Below are 20,612 nucleotides of genomic sequence, written 5' to 3' on the forward strand. Positions count from 1 at the left end.
TTGGGTCACTGGAAGAGGGATGTTGACATAATCTGAAGTCCGAGAGGGGTTCGAGCTCGGTTGAGTCACCCTGACCGAACTGTGAACAGTTGTGGGAGCGTTGAGCACGTTGGCTGCAGCAGAAGTCTCTCCCGTTGTATTCTTCCTTGAACGCTTCGGGTTCGGCTTCCTCCTGTTTCCCTTACCAATGCCGTGCTTCTTGCCCTTCGAAGCCCCAGCGCTGAACATGTTGACGTAGTCCTCCATGCTCGCCATATCTGCACAATGGATGACCGAACATGTTAATAAATAGGTAATATAGACAAATGAATTTCTCTTAGTCTAAAAAGACCAACCGAAGCACACCTCTCTGAAGAAGGACCGAAGAATAGGTGTACGCAGAGTCAATCTTACTAAAAGATAGGTTGACCGAAGGGTTGGGAGGAAGGTATGACTTTAGTATATCAGTATTGTGTCATTTTTCGATAACCAACGTATTGGTAACGGTATACCAATGAATAATTTATCGTTCCCGTAACAACCCTAATTTTTTTCCCTAGTCAAATGTTTGCTTTAAGAAAGTCAAGTAAAATCATTTAAAACATTTATGTCGATAATGGAATCTAAGCATTTAGTATCATATGCAACAAAAAAGAAAAAAAAAAAAAGACTATTGACAAAAGGTAGATGGAAACCGCAAGGCGAGGGAGGGGAAGTCGAGGTCATCGGCGGAGATTGTCATGGTGTATGGTGTTAGTCTTCATTCTCTTGTTTTTTTCCTTGACACTTATTAAATTTTAAGTCTTTTTCTCGTAAAAAATAATAAACAAGTGAGATTATTCGTTAAACTTATTTATATAAAAAAAAGAAGCTAAGGTAAACGAAACACCAAAAGAGTACTTTTCATTCTTCAATTATTGGTAGGATTTCATTTTCGTCCCTTAACTTTTTTTTTTCTCTTTTTCGTACCCTAACTATGGGAAAGTATCATGTTTATCCCCCAAATAAATCCGACCATTGAAAAATCCTACGTGACATCATATTATTCGTTAGATCAGGTTTTTCCCAACCTCAATCTCACTTGAAAGGATGAAAATGATACTTTTCAATAGTTGAGGGATTCAAATGGAAGAAAAGAAACTTAGGGACAAAAATAAAACTCGTCCCATACTTGATGGATCTTTTTGCCTAAATGAAACGCAAATCATTCAAACAGGTCCTTTTAATGACATCATCCACGATTTCATGTGTATCCTTTCGCCACGTCATAAGTTAACTGCAAATCAAGAATTTTCCACCGTCGGATTTGTCGGTTCGAACAAGTTTCAAAATGATTACAGCTCAATCAACTCCCTTTCTTCCTCGCAGTCGAGAATCAGGCTTATTATAAAAAATTCCACACTTAACGAACAGATCCTTATCGCAGATTCAGAAAATCAAAACCACCAAACGCACTCGCTCTCTCTCTTCCCTCTAATAGAGAACAAGTTCTGAAAAATGTTATCGCATGAGTCGAGCATCGTTATTCGGCTCCCGCAACAGGAGGCGATCGTATTCAAGTAGCTGCGCCTCCGCAATGCTGCCGGATTCCGCCGCCAGGCGAGCCGCCATCCTTTTCGTAGCTATTTCGGTGTCGTGCCTGTTCCTCTACAGGGCCGCCGATACACTGTGGTTCCTCCCTCCCTCCGGTTCCTTCTCCTCCTTTCCCTACATTTTCCCTTCTATCAGAGACGCCATTGAATCTCCCGTGAGTTTCAAATTTCAATTATTTTTTATGCTTTTTAAGTTAATTGCTGTTGTAGTTTGGTAATTATGTTTCTTTTATGGCAATTACATTTCTCTTAACTAATTTAACAACATCCAGTCAGATATTGGAATTATTTTAGTTCATGCTTGTATTTCTTGGTCATTGTCATTTGGGGTTTAGAACAAATTGACATTAATGTAGTTTATATTCATGTTTTCTTTTTAATTTCTTGTCTTGGCAGCTTGGATCACAAGTAGGTATTAATCATTCTTGTTCTTTAGTGAAAATAAAGAAAGAAAGAAAATTGCTGCTGGCTTAAAATATTTCACAATGTGAATGTTCTAATTCTTTTTCATTTTCAATTATATGTGGAGTAATTGATTGTATCATTACTTAATTTCGCGTTAATATGATGTAGGTCAGTAATGAATTCAGGCTAGAAAAAGTTTTGAAAGATGCTTCCATGAATGATAGGACTGTTATATTGACAACTTTGAATGAAGCATGGGCGGCACCAAATTCCATATTTGATCTCTTCCTGGAGAGCTTTAGAATAGGATATCAGACCCATGGGCTTTTGAATCACTTGGTCATTATTGCATTGGATCAGAAGGCTTTTTCACGATGCATGGTTTTGCATAAGCATTGCTTTGCTCTTGTCACCGAGGGAGTTGATTTTCATATGGAGGCATACTTTATGACCCCTGCCTACTTGAAGATGATGTGGAGAAGGATTGATTTTCTGCGCACTGTTCTTGAGATGGGCTACAATTTTGTGTTCACGGTAATCAATTACTAGACTTCTCTTTTTTCATTCTGAAGAAAGTCATAAGCCTGTAAGCTTGAAATTATTTCAGTACTTTGAAAACCTGCTTCTTAGTGGTTGTAAACTCTAAAACATCTTCTGCAGTCCAATTAGATGCCTTCTTTTTTTAATAAATGCATGTGCAATTTGATGAAAGAGAATAACAGAGAAACACTCTTTATCAGCATTGACTAGGTGTCTCGCTGTGAAGAACTTTTGGGGTTTAATAGCAATCAAGGGCAATTAGAAATGCAGAGTTTTCATTGGGTTCTTAATTAGGAGAATCTTGTTGGTTAGAAATGAAAATACTCTTTATCAGCATTGACTAGGTGTCTCGATGTGAACAACTTTTGGGGTTTAATAGCAATCGAAGGCAATATGAAATGCAGAGTTTTCATTGGTCTCGTAATTAGGAGAATCTTGTTGGTTAGAAAAGAAAATACTGGAACTTCAAAATGCAATTAGTTTTGTGAACATGCCATTTTTTTACTATTTTTATCTAAGGTTAATGGTTGATCTAAACAGAAATTTATAAGTACTTACATAATATGATGAAAGTTGCATTGATCATCCTTGAGAGCTGAGATGACCCAAGGCTCCATTTTTATTTTTTATTTTTTGTTTAAAAAACTTCTCGGGCTTACAGTCTTCACCTTGTTCTGTTAGGTTCATTCTTGGGCTTTGCAGTAATACGAGGCTATTTGAGATTTTGGGTTCAGGAGTTCCAGGGCTGATAGAAGGGTTTTGGAAATTTTAAGATTTTTGCAGATATTAAACTCTTTCTTGCTAGAGAAAAACACAAAAGAACAGAAGAAATGAATAGAAGATATAAATCCTAGAGTCTCACTAAAGCCCCGACTGAAGAGAAATTTTAATTCGTCACGATTTGTAGATTGAAAATTATATGAGGGATGTACTTTTGCCAGATTTATTAATTGCTTTTGTGGAGTTCGTTTCAGATACCAGCAATTGTGAGTTCGGAAACTCTAATTGAAGATCTACGCAAGCAAAGACTTCCAGCTAAAAATGTATCCCCAAAATCAACTATGGATTTTGCCGAACAGCATGGTCCTGCGAAGCTAATAAATTCACAACAAAAGATGCTCCTGGAATTTGATTGTTGACATGGTAGATCTAGTTGATTCGACATGCCATGGCTGCTTCCGATATATAGAATTGCTGTCATCTCTAAAACTATCTAGAAGTCGTAGCTATTATCCACTAAGACTACTTGTGCCGATCTCTTAGTATCAGCCTATCAGGTGTTGAATTTCTATTTTTGTATTCTTTGGGGTATAGTCTGTTCTTATGAGGGTTGAAGATGGGGATGGGGATGGGGATGGACTTCTCTAAATTCTAAGTGAAATTGTTGAAAGATAATAAACAGACCCATTTTGAGTTTTGATGAAGCTTCAGAGACCATCAAAATTCTCACTGGTGCTTAAAAGGTTTGTGATAGGAAATGATGGATTTTCAATTTATGTTTAGAACTTATAGAAGTTACAGTAAAATTACTTGTCATCTTTGTAATTACTGTTTAGATCCATCGGTTCTATATTTTCTGTGGATAGGCTAAGTCAGTTTTGGGTTTATGCTGTCTGACATCCTTTTCCTTTTTAATTACTGTTTCGCAACTTTCCATGGTTGTAATAGTGTTTAATGGAGAAATAGCATTATTAATACTCTATTGCGGCATATGCATTTGTATACAAATTTGTAAGTATTATGGTTTGTCACGTGTGATACCCAAGCTTGATTCGCCTTGTGGATTTATTGTTCGGAATTTTAAATGCTTTTTCTTTGGTTGCTTGTCTTCCCAGGATGCTGATATCATGTGGTTCAGAAATCCGTTTCCCCAATTTTATTTCGACGCCGATTTCCAGATTGCATGTGATCATTTTCTAGGCAGGCCAGATGATTTACAGAACAGACCAAATGGGGGTTTTAATTATGTGAAGTCCAACAATAGGTCAATAGAGTTCTACAAGTTCTGGTACTCTTCTCAGGAAACCTATCCTGGATATCACGACCAAGATGTCCTTAATTTCATTAAGTTGGATCCTTTCGTCTTGGATATTGGACTGAAGATGAAATTCTTGGATACTGCCTTCTTTGGTGGCCTTTGTGAACCAAGCAAAGATTTGAATTTAGTTTGTACGATGCATGCAAATTGCTGTTTTGGTTTGGACAGCAAGCTTCATGATCTAAAAATTATGATTGAGGACTGGAAAAGCTTTTCGTCTCTGTCGCCAAGTTTGAAAATGTCATCGGTGTGGTCTTGGAGTGTCCCACAGAATTGTAGGTAATACAAGACAACTCTTACCGTGAAATATCTGGAGTGCTTTGTTTTTAATTTTTTTCTACTTCGCCCCAATTTATCATTTCTGAAACGAGTTCATTTGTGTTCATTTCAGTATTGATTCTCTCCGTCATTATGGTTCCCCGGTGGAAAGTATCAAACAGGAACTAGAAGACTGAATTTTATTGTGAATATGTTTAGACGACTATCTCCCCTGCAAGCATAATGAGAAGGTAAGTTTTATTCTTCATGTTGGTGATATTTCTCATTCATATGTTGATTGCCGATGAACTTGCGTTGAATTCAAGCCGTTTATATTATGGAAGATGATGCTAAAGTAATGCTTCATAAAGTACCTAGAAGAAATGGGTTACACTAGAATATTTAGAGTGTGGGGATTTACCATTTAAATTGATTCTTGATGTTTCCATCCTCATTGCACCCAACTCTTTTGCAAAGTTGACTTAAACACCCATCATAGGTCATCAGAGATTGGCTTTAACGGTTGTAGAAAATGGGTATATCTGTATATCATGAAGATTAACATTATAAAGATTAATTTACTGATGAGTTATATTTCCCTTAAGTAGCAAAAGACTTTTTAGCCTTGTGAAACCTAATTGTTTGTGTCGCATGGACAGCCTCTGCTGCTGTGGGACTGAAGTGAAATTCTTGAAGCAACTCTTGGTGCGAAAATCTTGGTGCATCTGTGTCTATCTCCTAAGAAGAGTTAGCAATTTCTGGAATATTACAGAAGAGGTATCCGAAGAAAGAGTCTTCTACATTTAGATTAGCATGTAGTTCCATCATCACCATGAAGTGTTGTAATCCTGTTGATAGTTAAACTAATTCAACTTATACAGCTTCTGCTGTATAAAATATTTTATTGGTTTCTTATAATATTTTAGAACATAAATAGCTTTCACATATTTTATAATCCTTTGGAGGCAAATATATGGATAAGATAAAATGAGCACCATCCCAGACGTCATGTTGGGCTAAGTAACTATGAGCACCACATTCCCCAGGTTGTTGAGATAGTTTTGCATTAGAATAGTTACTGATGGTTAGGAGGTTTTTGCTCATTAGAGTTAGATTTTAAGCGAAACAAAACATCGATGTCCATCGCCTAGAAGCCCTTAGATTAAGATTTCTATTTTGAATCTTTAATGTCCTCTGGATTTGTTTTCATTGAAACCATAGTTTGTTATATAGAAAACATAAGATATTTCATAAATTAAAAGCGACACTAAGGTATTTTGTTCATCAAGAAGTGATATGAGCAGAAATCACAACCAACAACAGATCATACCATACCAATCAGAATTATCCAAAAGAAAGAAAGGCCAACTATAAGGTTCATGAGTAAACATCACAGATTGATGGATGGCCTCATATCCAAAATCATATTCCTACACAAAATAAGTGACAGTTCTCTTTCATTATATTTTATTTTTTAAAATTGTGAGATACAAAAAGAAATAAAGAATTGACGGGCACAACTTACTGCGAAAGAGAAACAGAGGGTTTCTGCCACTATTAATGAGCTCCATGGTGAAGGAATCCCCTTGTTTGAGTTTATTTTGAATTCTAAATTCATTCCCACCAATGCCAAAGTGATTTTTTTGTGCTTTAAATATGCAGGCCAATATGTTCCCTTTTGATTTTTGTAATCTCTCGAGTAACATGTTTTTGTGTCTCTGTGAACTCTCTTGTAGTCTTGTTTATAAAGCAGTCGCTAAATGAAATATAAGCAATACAGAGACAGACAGAGAGAGAGTATGATGAATACTTACTTGTAACTTTCTTCTGATACTCTTCCTTTGAATATTATTTCTCACATCCACTTGAATCAAATATCATTACATGAAACACCATTTTTCCTGCATGTTCAAGGACTAAGAAATCACCCACCTGTAATGCATGCTCCTGCTCCCTTGCAAACTCTGTCCATCCATTTTCAATATTTCTACCTTTAATCTTCACAGGCCAAACCTACCCTTTTGGGCTTCTCAGCGCTGCTTTTACATGATCTTTCTCGTCCAAGTACTGCATAAATGCAACGGGAATTAACTGGCAGAAAAATGACACTTTTCAGAATGTTAATCTTGTTTGAGCAAGAGTGAGAGAGAGAGAGAGAGAGAGGGAGAGGGACTTACGAATTCTTTGTGAAAACCTGGATTGAGTGGCCTGAAGAAGTGCGGTTTGTTTCCATTCTGTAGATCTCTACTATTTTGGCTGTGCGCTTTTGACAATCATTGAGATGTGAAATTAATTGAGTTTAAGCGAATGAAAAACAATTACTACAAAAGGAAAACTGAACCAAATGTTGATTTACAAACGTTTGAAAAGAAAAGATGACCTAACGTACTTTCTTTCTGACTTCATTTTCAGCCCCAAAAAAGTCAGAAATTCAAGTCTCAAACCAGTTCACTCTTAACACTAAATAAGATTGTTGGTTCTTTACTCACTCTCAAACAGTACTATTTTGGAATCCATATTTTAGTTCCCTTAAATAATGCCAAGAAAAACTCCGCTGGCAGCATCAGAGGCTCCCATTTGTATTTCATGTGGAAGATATCTCTTACACTTGAGAGGATCCACACATCCATCATCTTCAATTTTGAATTTAAGTACCACTTGACATAAAATAACCTAACCATGCAAAACCCAATCGGGTTCAATGCAAAATTTTCATCACGACAATACTCTAAACTTTGCAACAAAGAAACTAAATGATCTCTCCTTTTTTCTTTTTTTTCTTTAGTAAGAAATATGTCTTCTTGTTTCTATACCATTCTAACTCATATGCCATGTATGGTGTAATCCCTAGATCAAGAAAGAAGGAATGCAATCTCTCTAAAACTAAGGGTCTGTTTGGTATCACTTTTGTTTTTTGTTTTTTGTTTTAGTTTTCAAAAAATAGAAAATAAAAACAAAAAATATTGTTTGATTGTATTTTCTGTTATGGTTTTTATGAAAACCAAAAAAGAGGTTTTCAAAATTTTTGAAAATAAGAAAAAGGGGATTTTAAAAGTTTTGGAAACAGCTTATTATAGATTGTACTTTTTTTAAGATTTCAGATTGCAAATTGCATAGAGATATGAAGACAATGATCAAATATACTTTGGGTTATTATTTTATTTCTTATCTTTTTTTCTTTCTGCTGATGTTTTCAACGGTGAAACATGGCAAAGGCTGCAGTTATAGAAAATATAGTAGTGTGGATATATTCCATTATTATGAAAATAAAAGCATAAACACACTTTGTTTTTTTCAGTTTTATACTTTCAGTTTTTGTTTTCAGTTTTAAGTGTTCAACCAAACAAGTTTCAATTTTATGTTTCAATTTTATGTTTTAGTTTTTTATTTTAGTTTTTAAAATTTTTGGGAGTAATACCAAACACAACCTAAAATTTTCATCGGATAAGCAAAACTAAATTCGAATTTCCTGTTAATATGCGGATGGTTTGTGGCTCCTGCCTTCTGAACACTAGAGTTGAAGAGAAAGAACGTTATCTCACGTGAGGACTCGGGAGAAAAAGGAAAACAAATAGACACAAAAAGATAGAAAGAAAATGAAATACCAAAAATAACCATCTCGAACCATTGACACATCACTTCTGTAAGATACTAAATAGGCATTAAGGTACATTTAACCCAGGGTCTTGACAGTTTGTATTCCTTTTTAACTGACTCTATTTTTAGTTCGAAAATGACATGTAGCCCAAAAGTTTAATAGCCCAAGTGAGTCAAACAGGTTTATTCTATTGATTTAATCAATGGACTAGCTTTATTACACTCACCATAGATGACATAGGTTGTATGAACCATAGACATATAGGTGAATGACCTACGCAATCACTACACGATTATCCAATATGTTTAATGGATTTTTGATATTTAAATCTGATTGTCAGGAATAGGAGGGATTAGTATTGAAAACACTTTCGGTGTAACAAGGAATGGAGCATTGAATAGGAAAGGAAATCGGTTGTCAACAATTGAATTGAGAATTATGGATTAATAGGATAGGTGGTGGTAACATTAGGTGCCCTAGTGTTTGCTCTCTTGACTTAATTACTCGGTAATTGGTTTGGTTGTTGGAAAATGATGGTCAACTATAGTTTGACCATTATTAATTGAAATCTCAATAATAATTGTTGAATGAAATTTATGGGCAATTGATCCTTGGTATAAGGACAATAAATTGGAGCAATTAGTGTGACCAAATCATTTTTTGATTGAATGTAAAAATACTCCAAAGTTACCATGGTGAGCATGGTGAACATAGTGCAATAAGTGTGTGTATGAAAATCCCACATTGGAAAAATACCATGTGGATGTGTAGTTTATAAGCTCAAGTGTTGAAGTAAGATTTTGGGCCCAAGGGCACCCAAGCTTTTGTAGGAGGGAGAGCCTCCCCATTATAGGCTTTGATTAAACACACGCGCGCGTGCCGCCATCGGTTTGGTTCGATCGCGCTCACATCTTAAATTTTTTGCACTTTGTTACAAGCCAAAGCCCATAGAAGAGAAAGCCCATTTACATTGAATTGGACATAAGACTCTTCTCAGTCATGGCCCGTTTGAACTGGTCAATGCAGTTGCAACAACACCTGTTCATGGGTTGGTGGTTGCACCATTACCTGGTCAAGGGTCAGTTGCAACAGCCCAAGATATGGGCTGGTTGCAGGCCAGAAAAATCAGTAATGGTTGTTGATTTTTAGTGGATATTGGTTGCACATCCTCCTATATAAGGAGTGACTTGTAGCAAGCTCAAACACATGAAATTCCTCCTTCTGTGTTGATTCTGTGGTGTTGTATCTTTGAATTATTTAATATAATTGTGTTACTTACACTACACATTGATTTATGTAGAAAAACAATGGCTCAAAATCAAAACACTGAGAAATCCACCATCCTTCCTGGAGGTGATGAAAATACAACTGGTGGTCTGACCCCTGTTGGTTCTGTTGCCCAAGCTGGCGTGACTATTCAAGGTAGCCTTGCTCTTCCTACCAACGTGATTGGTATGGTTGGCCCTAGTGGCGTTGGTGTGACCACTCCGATGGCACCCACTGTGGGGACAACTGATCCCGTGACTAGTCGCATGACTTCTGTGGTTTTGGGAGAAAAATCAGAGAAATTCAGTGGTATTGATTTCAAGAGGTGGGAACAAAAGATGCAGTTCTACTTGCCCACTTGTGGGCTTTCAAAATATCTCATAGAAGTGTGTCCTGCCATTAGTGCAGATGAGTCGGATCCTTCAACTGTTGCTACTGTGCAAGCATGGATGTATGGAGACTATCTATGCAAAAACCATGTCCTCAATGGATTGGTGAACTCACTCTACGGTGTGTATTGTAAAATATCCACCGCTAAGAAATTGTGGGAAGCTCTTCACAAGATGTATAAGACCGAGGATGCCGGCACAAAGAAATTTGTGGTGAGCCGGTTTTATGACTTCAAAATGGTAGACTCAAAGTCTGTCGTTGCATAAGTGGAAGAGTTCCAGCTTCTCCTGCATGAAATTGAAGCAGAATGAATGAACTTGAGTGAAGCTTTCCAAGTTGGAACAATTATAGAGAAATTACCTCCTGGGTGGAGCGACAACAAAAATCGCTTGATGCACAAAACCAAGGAGATGAATATGGAGGATCTAAGCCTTCATCTGAGGCTTGAAGTGGAAAATATGAGGAAGAGTGGTAAACTTCCGAGGGTGCCTAAGGCAAATTTGGTAGAAACTTCCAAGCCCAAATTTGATGGGAAAAGGAAACGAGACTACCAAGCCAAGGGCAAACAGTCACCAAAGTTTCAGGGTAACTACTATGTCTGCAACAAACCCAGACATAGAGCCAAAGACTCTAGAAAGCGCCCAAACAACAACAAGGGAAAGGGCAAGGGAAAACCTACCAATCAAGTTCATCTGACCGAGCAAGAAGGTGAAGAAGATGATGAGATGTTGTGTGCTGTGGTCTCCTAGGTGAATCTGGTGACAAATACCAAAGATTGGTATGTGGACACAGGTGCAACTGCTCACATTTGCATTGACAAGAATCTCTTCGCCTCCTATGAAAAGAAAGATGATGGAGAGAAGATCTACATGGCTAATGGTGTTCCTGCCACTGTAGAGGGAAAGGGTAAGGTGATCCTGAAGTTCACATCCGGGAAATCCTTAGCCTTAATGAACGTGCTTCATGTTCCAGAGGTTCGCAAGAATCTGCTCTCAGTCCCTGTCCTGATCAAGAAGGGATTCAAGATGGTGTTTGAATCCGAACAAGTTCACTATTAAGAAGGGTGAAATGTATGTGGGAAGGGGTTATGCTAGTGATGGCCTTTTTAAGGCTTGTGTTGTTGTAATGGATGAAAAAATCCAAATTTGTGTACTCGAAGGCTGTTATTGCCAATAATAATAAAGCAGAGTCTTCAGTTTACTTTGTTGTTTCTCATTGTCTATGGCATGGTAGATTAGGACATGTAAACTATGGTACATTGAAAAAACTAGCAAACTTAGGACTAATTCCCAAATTTAATTTGGATGACAACCATAAATGTGAAACATGTGTTGAAGAAAAGTTTGCTAAAAAACCCTTTCACTCAATTGAGAGAAGCACTGAGCCTCTAGCATTAATCCACAGTGATTTATGCGATTTGAAATTTATTCAAAGTAGAGGTGGAAAGAAATACTTCATCACTTTCATAGATGATTGTACTCGGTTTTGCTATGTCTATTTATTAGCTAGCAAAAATGAAGCTTTGGATGCTTTTATCAAGTATAAAAATGAGGTAGAAACTCAACTTGTTAAAAAGATCAATTCTCTTAGGTCTGATAGAGGTGGAGAATATGAATCTGCCTCATTTGGTGAGTTATGTGCAAGTTTTGGAATAATTCACCAAACTACCGCTCCATACATTCCTCAGCAAAATGGGATTGCTGAAAGAAAAAACAGGACATTAAAGGAGATGGTTAATGCCATGTTAATAAGTTCTGGTTTACCTCAAAACTTGTAGGGGGAAGCAGTTTTAACTGCTAATTATATTCTCAACAGAATGCCCCACAAAAAGACAGGTAGTATTCCATATGAAATATGGAAAGGAAGAACACCTTCTTTCAAATACTTGAAAGTGTAGGGGTGTCTTGCTAAAGTGGCCGTACCTCCACCAAAGCAAGTCAAACTTGGACCTAAGACAGTTGACTGCATGTTTATAGGATATGCACAAAATAGTAGTGCATTCAGATTTTTGGTACACAAGTCTGAAATTGATGACATCCATGTTAATACAATCATGGAAACAAGAGATGCTGAATTGTTTGAGGAAACATTTCCTTATGAAAATATAGAAACCTCTCAGAAAAGGGTTAGAGAATCGAATTCTAAGAATGAGAATCAAGAGGTTGATGAAATAGAACCAAGAAGGAGCAAGAGATCAAAAATCTCTAAATCCTTTGGTTCAGACTATTTAACATACATGATAGATAGTGAGACATTCAATGAGGCTATGTCAACTCCAAAAGCTCCATTCTGGAAAGAAGCTGTAAACAGCGAAATAGAATCCATTCTAAGTAATCATACTTGGAAATTGGTTGATCTCCCTTCGGGGAATAAACCAATTGGATGTAAATGGATTTTCAAAAAGAAGCTTAAAGCTGATGATTCCATAGATAAGTACAAAGCAAGGCTTGTAGCCAAGGGGTTTAGACAAAAAGAGGGTCTAGACTACTTTGATACTTATTCACCGGTCACGAGAATTACATCAATTCGGATGCTAATTGTCATAGCCTCGCTATATGAATTGCAGATAAGTCAAATGGATGTAAAAACTGCATTCTTGAACAGTGAACTCGATGAGGAGATCTATATGGAACAACCTGAAGGGTTTAAGGTCAAAGGACAAGAACACAAAGTGTGTAGGCTTGTCAAGTCATTATATGGACTTAAACAAGCTCCTAAACAATGGCATGAGAAATTTGACCAAGTAATGATTCAGAATGGATTCTAAATCAATGAGTGTGACAAATGTGTTTACACCAAAGTCGTTAACGACGAATGTGTAATCGTTTGTCTATATGTCGATGATATGCTAATTCTTGGACGTAATATTGAGATAATCAATAGTACCAAGAAAATGCTACCAAAGAATTTTGATATGAAAGACATGGGTGAAGCTGATGTGATACTAGGCATTAAAATTTCCAGAAATTCAGAAAGCCTAGGTTTATCTCAATCACATTATATTGAGAAAGTGATTGAAAGGTTTAAAGGACATGGTATCAAGGATGATAATAATCCTTTTCTCCCTCATCTAGTCTTACATAAAAATACTGGTAATAGTATTGAACAGTTGGAATACTCTCGGGTTATAGGCAGTCTCATGTATATTATGAACTGCATGAGGCCAGACATTGTGTACTCTATCAATAAACTGAGCAGGTACACAAGCAATCCTGGAGATGATCATTGGAAAGCTCTATTAAGAGTATTAGGGTATCTGAACAAAACCAAGGAGAATGCTTTGCCTTATGGTAAATACCCAGCTGTTCTAGAAGGGTATAGTGATGCTAATTGGATTTCAGATTCAGAGTCGAAATCAACTAGCGGCTATGTATTCACCCTACGGGGTGCGGCAGTATCTTGGAAATCCTCAAAACAGACGTGCATAGCATGATCAACGATTGAATCGTAGTTCATCGCTTTGGATAAAGCTGGTGAAGAAGCAAAGTGGCTTCATCACTTTTTAGAGGATATTCCAATATGATCGAAACTCGTGCCTGCAATTTGCATTTATTGTGATAATCAAGCTGCAATTGCAAGGGCACATAATATGATATATAACGGTAAGTCTAGACATATTCGTCGTAGACATAATATCGTTAAGCAGTTGCTCTCAAATGGAATAATTTCCATAGACTTTGTGAAGTCTAAAGACAATTTAGCGGATCCGTTTACTAAGGGGTTGAGTAGAGAGCAAGTAGACTGCGCTTCGAGGGGGATGGGCTTGAAAGCCTTGATTCAATAAGTTACCTTGATGGAAACCTAACCTAGCGATTGGAGATCCCAAGGACTAGGTTCAATAGGACAACACGAGTTGGGTGTAACTTAAGTGTGAGCAGTACGGAGTTTTACTCCAACCCATTCCTAAGATGCACAAAGAGTTACAAGAATGTGTGTATAGGGTTAAGCTATGATCTTAATGATTCCTATATCTTGTGATAAACAAGTGGAGTATTAGAGGATGCTTCTGATAGGAAATCACCTATGTGAGTGAAGAGTATGGCCGGCTCTATGAAAATATTTTAAGGCGATATTTTCTAAAGCACTTACTAAACCCAAGAAGTTCATGGCCGAAATAATGAACACAACCGAGAACCAATTATGAATTGGATCAGTGCTGTGTAAGGTCTGTTGACTAGGCTTACATAAACAACTGGCAGTTCAAGGCGTCAGTCCACTGACTAGTTAAGTAAGTCCGATGGATTTTCACTAGGGAAGGTTCAAAGCCAAAAGCTACCTATCTCGATGTAGTATTGATTCTACTACACTCTCAGACGTATTTCCCGTGTTAGTATAGTCTTCGTTCACATTCAATGTGGGAGATTGTTGGAAAATGATGGTCAACTATAGTTTGACCATTATTAATTGAAATCTCAATAATAATTATTGAATGAAATTTATGGCCAATTGATCTTTGGTATAAGGACAATAAATTGGACCAATTAGTGTGACCAAATCATTTTTTGGTTGAATGTAAAAAGACTCCAAAGTGACCATGATGAGCATGGTGAACATAGTGCAATAAGTGTGTGTATGAAAATCCCACATTGGAAAAATACCATGTGGATGTGTAGTTTATAAGCTCAAGTGTTGAAGTAAGACTTTGGGCCCAAGGGTACCCAAGCTTTTGTAGGAGGGAGAGGCTCCCCATTATGGGCTTTGATTAAACACACGCACGCGCGCCGCCGTCGGTTCACATCTTAATTAGGCCCAGTCCAATTCACATCTTAAATTTTTTGCACTTTGTTACAAGCCCAAGCCCATAGAAGAGAAAGTCCATTTACATTGAACTGGACATAAGACTCTTCTCAGTCATGACCCGTTTGAACTGGTCAATGCAGTTTCAACAGCACCTGTTCATGGGTTGGTGGTTGCACCATTACCTGGTCAAGGGTCAGTTGCAACAGCCCAAGATATGGGCTAGTTGTAGGCCAAAAAATCAGTAATGGTAGTTGATTTTTAGTGGCTGTTGGTTGCACATCCTCCTATATAAGGAGTGACTTGCAGTCAAACACATGAAATTCCTCCTTCTTGTTGCCACAAAATTCCTTTGCTTCTCCCCTGTTGAAACTCTGCCAAAAATCCTAAATCCTAGTCTGAGAAGTGTTGTTCTTACTTGGCTCATTTGTACTACCTGTTTTGGAGTGTCACTAACAAGGTGGTGAAAGGAGCGTTGTATCTTGGGAGGTGATTGCTCGGAGTTGCTAGACACAGATAGGCAGGAGCAAATTCACTTTAAGAAGATTCGCGTTAGCGTACCTCGCTCCCTCATCTAAGTTTGGTTTTGTCATTTTAGTTCCAGTATTTGCTCTTGTATGTGATACTGTTTTGATCAATATATGATACTATTTATGCATGCAATTTGTTATTGTTTTTCTACTGTTAATTAATTATATGCATGCACGTTTATTCCAAAGTGTAGGTCGCGAGCAGGTGTCAGAACACCTTGAGCATCTGTCTCGAAAAACTATAAGGGCTATTTGGATGGCTAGTGTCTGGACACCTAGGAGAGGTGTTCGGACACCTTGTGTCTTGACGCTTGATTTTTTTGTCCCAACAGCTTACTATCCCGACACTTTAGTTTTCTATCCCGACGGCTTGCTGATGTCTGATTGATAACTTGAATAACTCCATCTTGCTCCAATTTCCTACAAAACCAATGGAAAACACATGTAAGGGAAATATCTATAATATACTGAAAATATAATGTTCCTTTCCAAGATTGTTAGTCAACAAAATATGAAATCAATGCGGAAAATAAACAAATGAGAACACCGCCAATTTAACGAGGAAACCCTGACTGGGTGAAAACCTCGGGTCTATGAGCGACCATCCTGTCAAAGCAATCCACTATGTGAAGAAGAGTTTACAATCTATCGTTACCTACGACTCGATCATACAACTTGACTCAGCATATGCTTTAACCCCAAATCAACACACCAATGATGATTTGCAATTGCTCTTGGCGCCTCCAAGAGACTTTGTACTCAAGAACGATCTAGGTAACTCCTGATGTAGCCTGTGTAGGTTACTTCGAAACAGTGCAGTCTTGCTCTTCTTCTTTCTCTTATGGGTCAGTCAGAGAAATCAACAGAGCAACACTCAAACACGAAACTCACACTCTCTCATAATAAATACAGACATGAATCACCCATCAAAACATCTAGCATAGTGGAAAAACGGAACGAACTAAAGAGACTCGAAGCACAAATTATCCTCTCTAGGTTTTTTCTCACTCCAAGCTTCGATCCGCTTCATTCCATGTTGAAGTGCTTTATATAGACACCACGAACAACTTCTAATAATCTCAGATGTTGATCAGGTATTTATCTTGAAGATAATTGTTGCACATGATTAAGATAAAAACCAACACATATATATCCAATTAAAAGACATTAGTTCTTATCCAACAACTAACAAACAAGGACTCCATATCAACTTCAACTAATCCACAAAGAGTCCTTATCAAACTTCGGTACTTTGCTCCTATCACATCCCCTGTATTAGATAATATCCAGTTCAATTTTATCTGAATAAAAATGTGTTGCAAATCAATATAGAGATAGAGTTCAAACAAACACAAACTTCAGATTCAGATTTGGTAACCTCTGAAGTTTACCAGAAGCTTACCTCAAGTGTATTTTAACTAAACAGTTAACTTATCATACAAGTGTCATATCAATGTAGGATTCTCGATCCCAACAATCTCCCCCTTGACACTTGTGTGATCAAAACACCAATAATCAAAACACCTGCATTAACATACAAAGTACTAGACCAAAAATACTTGAATGAAACTCCCCCTTAACATGTGAACTCCCCCTTAATGGAACAACCTGCAGTCTATAATCAACCAAGCAAACTGCAGTAACCAAACGCCAAACCTGTAGACATACATTATGCAACCTGCAGTAAATCATCAACCAAGCAACCTACAGACACATATATGCAAGAAACCACATGCCAAACAAAAACAATCAACCACCAACAAAGTACCAATCAATCAATCATAACGCTACCATCAATGTATCAATCAAAGAACCAAATTCAATGTTTCAAGCAAAATAACCCAACCCAAAATCTCCCCCTGTTTTGGTTACACAAGGGTCAATGTCCCCCCCTATTTTGAAAAGCATGAAGAATATCAGCACATTCAACAACTTCCCTTTGTAAAGTGTCCAACTTGTGACGCGTGTCAACATGATGAATCTCTTCATGCTCAATTCCAAAATCTACTCGCTCCATGACATAGTCCAGATTAGAAGCAAGAACAAGTTTGGATTCTGAAAGTTCAGTAAGCTTGGAGTAAACAGTAGCATTCACAACGTCCATAGCAAATTCAGCCTTGGAGGTAACTTGAGCATGGAGATTCTCAAATAGAGAGTTCAGCTTGGTAACCTGTGTTATGGGGGAAGTAACCTGCATTGTCAGAGTCAAAATCTCTACAGAAACTTTTGTAGATTCTTGAGCAATTGATGGAGGTACTGAAGCAGCAGGAGAGTCACACACTCTAGACATTTGAGATTGACTTCTCAAAATGGTCTTTGTAGTGATTGGAGGCCTAAGTGGCAGAAAATTTGGTGGTAAAGACACACCCTCAGACTCAAAGATCTTGGTCAAAATGACCCCATAAGGCAGTTTATAGGATCGGTTCCTATTTGACTTCACAAACATGATTTGATTGAAAATCAGGGTAGGCAAACAGATGGTCTTTCCAGTGAGAATGGCATGAAGCAAGCGACAATATCTCTCGATTAACTCACCATGATGTTCAGTAGGCAACAATGTAGAACAAACAAACATATTCAGAAGCCTATGATTGGGTCTAAGAAACCTATGAGGTAACTTATCATGAACAATCTCAAAACCTCCTTCGCATAGATATTGATGAATGTCATTCATAGGTGGGTCAGTAGGAGGATCAAAAACATCAAACTCAGCATCAAGGACAGGAGGAATGTTCAAAATTTTAGAAATTTGGGTTTTCAAAAAATTGAATGTAACACCCTGAACAAAACCAGAAATTACCCCTAGTTCCTCATCATCAAGTTCTCTATCTGACAGATTTGCATAAAACTCCCTAATTAACATAGGACTTGCCATACCTGTTAAGTCGATAATAGGGGACCATGAATGAGATTCGAAGACATGAAACAGATCAGGGTCATCCAACTCAGAGAAGATAAATTTTCTTTCAGTGCTGAGAGCTCGAGACTCGAAGTGAGCATCAAATAAAGCTTCAGCATCAGTGGTGGAAAACCTTTCCATCGATGGTTCTCGTGGCTTCTTTGACTTCTTCGGCTTCTTCAGAGGTCTCTTCAATTTTACTGATGAAGAAGGCTCCAAAATCTCCCGTTTTCTTATGGCCATGGAACTCGACAGAAAATAGGGATTTAGCAATTGAACGGAAGAGAGATAGAGATGAAATAGGAGTGGGAGAGAGAAACCAAACCGGTAACTTGCTATTTGAGAGAGATTAGGAAACTAAAAGATGTATCTCTTCAAAGAAACCCATTCCCACGCAACTCCTCGTTGTAGGAAACCGTGAAAGATGTATCTATTCAATGAAACTCACTCATTCCCACACAACTTGCCTTTTTGAAAAAGTACCTCTTTAACTGACTTGTCAGTTTGGACACAATTCCAGAAATGTCCTTGGGTCAGAATTTTGTAGACATTTGAGGTTACACTGCAGCTTACTTCTCAATTGAGGTTATATGGCGGCTCTCACAGTCACACTTAGGTAGCCCTTTTTATTTCAAAAGATACATACCTTTTTTTTTTAACCTTTGACGTAGCCCTTTCCATTTGTGTTGCTTGCATCAAGTTTCCCAATGAACTGTTCAATAGACCTATCAAGTCAATTCTCACACATTATGTTAATCAGACTTCACCAGAAGAGATTTATGAAATACAATATATGACTAATAGCATGATCTTTTCAATCCCATGGACGGATTAGCCATTTAACACTAAACATATAGGGAGGTAACATCAAACAATCAATGCTATAATCATCAATTAAGAATTAAATCACATATCCCACATACTTGTTACCTCAAGCTTACTTGGAAAATCTATTCTATTTTGATCACCCCTAGTGCTTTTCTTAGGAACAAAAACCTTTGCGTGTCTAGAGGTTTTGTAAAAATGTCAGCCAATTGATTTTCAGTAGCAATGTACTCAAGTTCACACAATTGCTTTCAACAAGGTCTCAAATGAAATGATGACGAAAGTCAATATGCTTAGTCCTAGAATGTTGAACAGGATTTTTGGAAATGTTAATAGCACTCATATTATCACAAAAGATGGTCATACTTTCCTATTCCAATCCCTAGTCAACGAGCATTTGTTTCATCCAAAGCAATTGAGTACAGCAACTTTCGGTAGCTATGTATTCTGCTTCAGCTGTGGAGAGGGAGATGGCATTCTGCTTTTTGCTATGCCAAGCTACCAAGTTTGTACCTAAGTAGAAACACCCACTTGAAGTGCTCTTTCTATCATCGCTGCAACCTGCTTAGTCAGCATCCGAGTAACCTGCCAGTGACGCATTAGTATCCTTTGAATAGAAAATTCCAAAGTCTAGTGTACCATTGATGTATTTCAAGATCCTTTTCACTGTCGTAAGGTGAGATTCTTTGGGATCGGCTTGGTACCTAGCACACATACAAACACTAAATGCAATGTCCGGCCTACTTGCAGTCAAGTAAAGTAAGCTTCCTATGATACTTCTATACGAAGTATGATCCATAGACTTTCCAATTGTATCCTTGCTTAGCTTAATGCTTAGGCTCATAGGAGTTGGAGCTGGTTTGCTCAAGGCTACATTGAATTTCTTCACCAAATTACTTGCATACTTGGTTTGAGAAATGAATATCCCTTCTTGGGATTGATTCACCTGAAAACTTAGAAAATAGGTTAATTCACCCATCATACTCATCTCAAATTCAGATTTCATTAACTCACCAAACTCTTGTGACAAAGAAACAGAAGTAGATCCAAACACAATATCATCGACGTATATTTGAGCAACCAAAATATGTTTGTGATCTTTCTTTACAAAGAGTGTCTTGTCAGCTGTTCCTCTTGAAAATCCTATACTCAAGAGAAAATTTGTGAGTCTTTCATACCAAGCCCTAGGGGCTTGTTTCAAACCATACAAAACACTGTTAAGTTTATACACATGTGATGGATGGATTGGATCCTCAAAACCTTGAGGTTGCTTAACATATACTTCTTCGTTTAATAATCCATTCAAGAATGCACTTTTCACGTCCATCTGAAACAACTTAAAACAAAGTAAGCTTGCTATAGACAAAAGAATGCGAATGGATTCTAGACGAGCAATAGGTGCAAATGTTTCATCAAAGTCAACCCCTTCAACTTGTGTATACCCCTGTGCAACTAATTTGGCTTTATTCCTAGTAATCAAACCATGTTCATCAGTTTTATTCTTGAAAATCCATTTTGTCCCAATGATATTGGAATTTCCAGGTTTAGGAACTAA

The 20,612-nt window shown here is 37.4% G+C and overlaps 1 protein-coding gene and 1 long non-coding RNA gene across 2 annotated transcripts; one reads left to right on the forward strand and one right to left on the reverse strand.

Annotated features, from left to right (window-relative positions):
* Window positions 1–1,351: 1,351 nt before the first annotated feature.
* Window positions 1,352–5,759, forward strand: LOC120011797 (uncharacterized protein At4g15970-like). Its single transcript, XM_038862919.1, has 5 exons — window positions 1,352–1,726; window positions 2,145–2,510; window positions 4,352–4,833; window positions 4,946–5,063; window positions 5,472–5,759. The coding sequence occupies exons 1-4, from the start codon at window positions 1,487–1,489 to the stop codon at window positions 5,007–5,009; spliced, it is 1,152 nt and encodes a 383-aa protein (XP_038718847.1). The 5' UTR covers window positions 1,352–1,486; the 3' UTR covers window positions 5,010–5,063; window positions 5,472–5,759.
* A 360-nt stretch (window positions 5,760–6,119) lies between these two features.
* Window positions 6,120–7,126, reverse strand: LOC120011738. The gene is made up of 2 exons (XR_005471105.1): window positions 6,990–7,126; window positions 6,120–6,879 (listed from the first exon to the last, which is right to left on the reverse strand). It is a non-coding gene; the product is annotated as an uncharacterized LOC120011738 (long non-coding RNA).
* Between the last annotated feature and the right edge of the window lie 13,486 nt (window positions 7,127–20,612).

Source organism: Tripterygium wilfordii, chromosome 13 (assembly GCF_013401445.1).
Source record: "Tripterygium wilfordii isolate XIE 37 chromosome 13, ASM1340144v1, whole genome shotgun sequence".
Lineage (NCBI taxonomy): Eukaryota > Viridiplantae > Streptophyta > Magnoliopsida > Celastrales > Celastraceae > Tripterygium > Tripterygium wilfordii.

Excerpts from the sequence above, each read along its gene's own strand:
- LOC120011797 (XM_038862919.1), top strand. The coding sequence starts at position 1,487 with ATGAGTCGAGCATCGTTATTCGGCTCCCGCAACAGGAGGCGATCGTAT. Across the intron at positions 1,727-2,144 it reads GAGACGCCATTGAATCTCCC|GTCAGTAATGAATTCAGGCT; the intron begins GTGAGTTTCAAA and ends AATATGATGTAG. Across the intron at positions 4,834-4,945 it reads AGTGTCCCACAGAATTGTAG|TATTGATTCTCTCCGTCATT; the intron begins GTAATACAAGAC and ends TGTTCATTTCAG.